This window comes from Mobula hypostoma, chromosome 9 (assembly GCF_963921235.1).
Source record: "Mobula hypostoma chromosome 9, sMobHyp1.1, whole genome shotgun sequence".
NCBI lineage: Eukaryota > Metazoa > Chordata > Chondrichthyes > Myliobatiformes > Myliobatidae > Mobula > Mobula hypostoma.
In genome coordinates, this window is record NC_086105.1 from 135,597,909 (window position 1) to 135,604,269 (window position 6,361).

General features: G+C 39.2%; 1 protein-coding gene across 1 annotated transcript; it reads right to left on the minus strand.

The window, feature by feature from the left end:
• Window positions 1-16: 16 nt before the first annotated feature.
• On the minus strand, window positions 17-5,100 carry igfals (insulin-like growth factor binding protein, acid labile subunit). Its single transcript, XM_063059239.1, has 2 exons — window positions 4,907-5,100; window positions 17-2,439 (listed from the first exon to the last, which is right to left on the minus strand). The coding sequence occupies exons 1-2, from the start codon at window positions 4,920-4,922 to the stop codon at window positions 626-628; spliced, it is 1,830 nt and encodes a 609-aa protein (XP_062915309.1). The 5' UTR covers window positions 4,923-5,100; the 3' UTR covers window positions 17-625.
• Between the last annotated feature and the right edge of the window lie 1,261 nt (window positions 5,101-6,361).

Below are 6,361 nucleotides of genomic sequence, written 5' to 3' on the forward strand. Positions count from 1 at the left end.
TTTCTCTTTTTATTTCAGATTTACAGCATTTTTCAGTATTTTGGTTCAGTAGAACATTTTGTTCATAAAATATATAATTTGCCAAGTGGCTAAATTTTCTTGCGTTCCTACTGACATCCATCAGTTTCAATTCTGTTTCTGGTTCACCAAACCAGTAAAATAATTTCCCCGAGCACTGTGAAACATTTTACTACCTTTTATGCTGCTTAATGTTCAAGTTAGTGCAGTTATTATTATTTCTGCTCAATCAGCTGAGCATTATTTGCACAACTTTAATAAGGAAGTCCTGATGAAGGGCCTCGGCCTGAAACATCGACTGTTATTCCCTTCCATAGATGCTGCTTGACCTGCTGAGTTCCTTCAGCATTTTGGGACTGTTGCTTTTGTTTTCAGAATGTGCATAATCTCTTGTGTTTATAATAAGCTTACTGAGCCTGAAGGAAATATTGCATCAATAACAATTTATACTGGCCAGAAATGTCAGGCCCCCATTAACTGATTAATGTATTGTTATAATTGCATATGTAGATATTATGTGCTTGTAAAAGATGAAGTAATCACAATATAGCCATTTGAATAATTTGACTGTGATAATTGTAGGTAACATCTCATGTTGCGCTTGATGTTAGCAGTTAACAAAATAGTCCTCGCTGATGTCTCTCAGATCTGTACTAGCTATGGCTTGTGGGCTTGCACATGTGATGTTATTGTATGTATACACAACTGTATGACTTTCATCCCTTTCTACTGTTGATTCAAAGTAACGGGGCACAACATGGGGGTTCTCCAGACAGTAGTCTCTGAGGGACTTCAACAAGCAGTCGCAATGCCATCTATTACCATCCAACAGTAATTGTTCAAGTTCTGATGACTGTTTCAAAAGTTGATCTGGGAAATGTCTTAAAGAATTGTTCTTGAGGTTCAGATATTTTAACCTGGTCAGTGGCTTAAAAGTATGATTGTAGAAAAACTCAATAAAATTCTGTGATAAATCAAGCCAAGAGAGCTGCTGAAGAGGTTGAAAGGCGATGTCGGGAATTTTTGCAAGTTTATTGCACTTTAACAGAAGATATTCCAGATTTGATATTCCTGTGAAGGCATGAGGAGATAGCTCTACGAGTTTGTTGTACCTGAAATCTAGTTCCAAAAGCCCTCCTAAGTCACTGAGGCTATGATTCTCAATGACTGAAATGTGATTATTTTGCAAGAAAAGTCGTCGAAGGCCAATCAGTCCAGAAAATATGTTGGGTTGAATTCTTGTGACTGCATTATTTTCTAAATGCAAACTATGAAGATTAGAAAGACCCTTAAAGGTGTATTCTGCTAAGTCCTTTAAGAAGTTGCTAGATAGATTAAGGACGGCTACATCACAAAGACCAACAAATGCGCCTGGTCTGATCTCCTGTATTTGATTATTATTCAGAGTGAGGACTTCTAGCTGGACTAAGCCCTCAAAAATGTTCTCAGGAAGACTTCTAATTTTGTTGTACCCAAATTGGAGCTCTTCTAGAAATTGAAGTTCTCTGAAGGTCTTGTACTTTAACCTTGTGATGGAGTTGTTGAACACTCGAAGTACGTGGAGGTTTGGGAGCCCAGCAAATGTCTCCTCATGCAATATGGTAATACGATTGTGGGACAGGTCTAACCACCTGAGAGACTTCATTCCCATGAAAGCTCCAGGCATGATAGTGCTGATTTGATTATGACTCAAATAGAGCTTCTGAAGTTTTTGCAGTTTCAGAAAGATGTTCCTCTTAATAATTCTCAACAGGTTTGTAGACAGATCAAGTTCCTTCAGCTCTGTCAAGCTGGTAAATAGTTGTGGCTGCAGGTAAATAAGTCTATTTCCCGCTAAAATAAGCTCCCTTAACTTAGACAAATTATGAAAACTTGCTGTAGGCAACACTGCAAGATTATTCCAACCCAGATTCAGGTACCAGAGATGGGAAAGGCTGGAAAATAATGTTTCCTCAATTTTGCCAAAGTTGTTGTTGTTCAGACTAAGTGAGCCAAGAATTGGAGTGTGCTGGAATACTCTTGGTGTCAGGTGTTTCAGATTGTTCCTTTCCAAGTGGAGGTGGACCAGTTGCTTCAAACCATAGAAAGCATGTTGGTCTATGCTAACTATCTGTCCTTTCTCAAGGTTCAGGAAGTCCAGATTTGGCAGATTTCTGAAAGCATAGGATGGAAGAACTGTGAAGTTGTTACTGTCAAACCACACTGTTTTGGCATTAGTTGGTACATCGTTAGGAATGCTGGTAAGATTGTGAGAGCTGCAGTAGACATTCAGTTCTTCAGTGTAGTCATCGAAAATGCATGTGCACACGTGAGGGCATGTGAAATTTTTGTTATCTGTCTGTCCCTCTGGTGGTAACTGTGAGTTTGTTCCCATCAGCGAAATGAACCTCAGATAAACAATAAGCAAAACAAAGCAAGTTTCTAAAAGAAAACACAAAATGCAGTAAGAAAACATAAAATATTTGATTTTGGGTAATATTATATTCCTGTTCCTTTGGTTGAAATAAGACAAATAATGATCATCATGGCAATGCTTAGAGCAGGGCAGAATAAATTTCCTGGAGACCGGAGTGTTATCCTATAGCTAAGGTACAACAGATTGCAACTTGCCCTGTCCTTTTAACAACATGTCCCAGGGACCTATCCTGTGGGCAATAAAATGAATTCATAGGTTAGTGATGATTATCCTACTGAAGATACTTATTCCTTAAAAAATGTGTCTTTTATGCTTGAATGTGAATTACAGTCAGTGGCCACACCTGTACATCTGCTCATCAGTGCGAGGATCTAATCAGCCAATCGCGTGGCAGAAACTAAATGCATATAAGCATGTAGACATGGTCAAGAGGTTCAGATCAAACAATAGAATGGGGAAGAAATGTGTTCCGAGTGACTGTAATATGACAATGGTATGCAGAAGAGCACATCATGTCAAACCTTGAAGTGGATGGGGTACAGCAGCAGAAGACCACATCAGGTTTCTACTCCTATACCTAATACAGTGGCCACCTAGTGTAAATGAAAAACCATGAACTTTTATTATGCAGTTGTTGCAGCAGTTCTGTTTTTTTTGTGGAAGATTTGAGTGGATTCTATTCCACTGTTGGAGATCACAGTACTTTTATTTCGGGCCACGTTGGTTTTGTTCATTTCCTATTAAAAGATCCTGAATAATTCTTTTGATATGAAAAAAAAATCAAACTTAATTTAAGATTAATTACTGTCCCATCAGAATTATTGTGATAAATTTTGCCAGTTTTGATCATCCTTAACAATTGGAATAAAAATAAATGGCACACCACGCATACTGATTTAATCTATGAGGTCCTACTTCAGCAGTTTAGGGGAACACTAAGCTGGGAGTTTGCGCAAGGACTTAGTTTACGAGACTGGGCAAAAAGTGGCAGATGGACTACAGTGTAGGAAAGTGTATGGTCATGCACATTGGCAGAGGAATAAAGGCATAGAGTATTTTCTAAACGTGGACCACTTAGAAATCAGAAGTGCAGAGGGACTAGAGAGTATCAGTGCAGAATTCCCTGAAAATTAACTTGCAGGTTGAGTCAGTGGTAAGAAAAGCAAATGTGATAAAAGCATTCATTTAATGGGATTACAATATAATAGCAAGGATGTAATGCTGAGACTTTTTAAGCCAGTGGTCGGACCACTTTAGAGTAATATGATCAATTTTGTGCCCCGTATCTAAGAAAGGATCTGCTGGCATTGGAGAGGGTCTACAGGAAATTTTCAAGAATGATCGTAGGAATGAAAGGGTTAATATAAGAGGAGTGTTTAATGGCTCTGGGTCTGTACCTGCTACAATTTAGAAGAATGAAGGAGTATCACATTGAAACTTACTGAATAATGAAAGGCATAGATGCAGTGGACTTGCGGATGATGTTTTCAATAGTGGGAGAATCTAGGACTAGAAGGACGCCTCTTTAGAACAAAAATGAGGAGGAATTTTTTTTTCATTCAGAGGGTGGGGAATTCATAGAATTCATTGTCACAGATGGTTGGGGAGGCGAAGTCATCGGATATACTGGTTATAGGGAGAAGACAGGAGAATGGGGTTGAGAGGGTTAATAAAACAGTCAAGGTGGAATGCCAGCATTGACTCCATGGGCCAATTGATCTAATTCTCTCCTATGCCTTATGGTCTTATTAAAGATTTTGTTCTATAGTCAGGGTGTTGGGCATCAGCATCAAACACAGTTATTAGAAGTGAAAAATATTAACAGGCCATTCATCTCATTGCTGTCTTGTGCAATGGTGATGGTGTAGAATGGTCAATGCATTTACGTGTTAGTGAAGTAATGAGCGCAACGTGTGCCATTTTGTGTGTTAGGAACGAACTGGTAGCCTTAAACACACCAGTGATGTGCTTAATGATTTCAAATGTTGGGATGCAGTGTCTCTAATTACACCCTGGCAGAATCCCCACAGAAGCAAATGTGCATGAAATATTCCAAATTATTTCAAAAACATTGCTCTATGGTCTCTAAATTTTAATCTAATTGCACCTACTATGGAGGTGGACTTGTGTCAGATAAATTCCAGGCATCACCTTGAAAAGAAATGTTGCATTCCCTCAAATTCTAGTTTCTAAAATCTAAATACTTCTGAAAAGTCTCTCTTAGCCATGACCAGTGCAGTATTTTTCTAACTGTTCCTTCACCATTTCAATAATTCACAAGGGCCTTGCTAACTGTGGGATTTTTATCTTTGACAAATACTGTGAAACAGTGCGTAGCAGGGAAGAAACAGTCCTGAAAAATTTGTGCACAATGCCGAAATCTATTGTGCTTGCTATTGACTAAGCCCCTCCTTACTTTCAACTCCAGCCACCTTCCCCACCAGCCCCCCAAAACCACAATAAGCATCTTACCCACAGATTTGCTCATTTTGTTCCTACTGTATGTTTTCTGAATCGTCTTGTGTCCAGACTGGATAATGCAGGTGGAAAATAGAATTATTCTGCACAACTTCAGTTTTCATAAGATAGCTTCAGACCACAGGTTGATTCAGCATGATGTTTCACATGTCTCATTCTTTTCTTAATACATAATTATTTTAACTCCCTCACTGATCAGTGGACTGTGTTAGTGACCAAATGGCAATGAGCCAAAATAAGGTCAGCAGAAAAATAAACATCTGGTTCACAGTAAAGAAAGAATCAATAGTATTTACTTAAAACATCCACATGTAGCAATATTTAGCTACTTTGCTGCCATAAAACATGCTGCTGCCAATGGAATGTTCTTCTTGAGGCCAGATACATTCAGTTAATAAAGATCTGATAAGACCTCTGCCTGGCCAGCTCTCAATAATTAATTATGCAACCTTTCAATTTTGTGTCCCTTGAATGATGAAATTGGGAAAACTTGCTTATTATTGTCACGAGCTGAGGAACAATGAAAACCTATTTTACGTGCCATCCGTACAACAGTGTTTTGAGGTGGTACGAACCATCAAATAGTATATTTACAGCGAATATGCCGCGCAGGCGGACAATAATGTGCAAGGCCATGATGAGGTAGATTATGAGTTCATGAATCCATTTTACCACACAGGGGGACCATACAATGGTCTTATAACTGCAGGATAAAATTTGTATTGGTGTCTGGCGATATGTGCTTTCAGGCTTTCGATATTGAATGGTATTTGTAATAATGGTAACTGTGACACTACCTGGTTGAGTTTTGTTTATATTTTTTTTAAATTCTGTTTTGTGTTTTGGATGCCATTGGGAAGGCCAGCATTATTACCAATCGCTGATTGCTCTTGAGAAAGTAATCGTAAGTTGTCTCCTTGAAATGGTGGTGAAGATACTCTCAAAGTGTTGTTGGGTATGGAAGTCCAGAGGTTAACCAAACCTAGAAGAAATGATAATACAGTACTGTGCAAAAGTTTCAGGTGCATATGTATAGCTAGAGTACCAAAGACTTTTGCACTGTACTGTATTTATCAACGTGGAGTGGGGAGCGAGTTTGTAAATCTGGCGAGAGCAAAGAATGTTGGGAACATTGCATGAGGGGTGTGGGACAGGTGGCAGAAGGAGTGCCAAGGGCATGGAATGGTGCACGTGCAGACACACCCAACCCTGAGACACCAGGCAAGGTCATCTGATTCCAAACAATCGGTTTATTGATCATCACAGAATGTCCCTCTGGTGTTTCCTGATCCCTCCTCCTCTCTTCCCCTTTTCCCAACCGTGATTCCCTTCTCCCTGCCCCCTTTCCACTCTTAGTCCACAATAGAGACCCATACCAGAACTTGGTTTATCATTACTCACATATGTCATGAAATTTGCGTTTTTTGCGGCCGCGGTGGAGTGCAATGC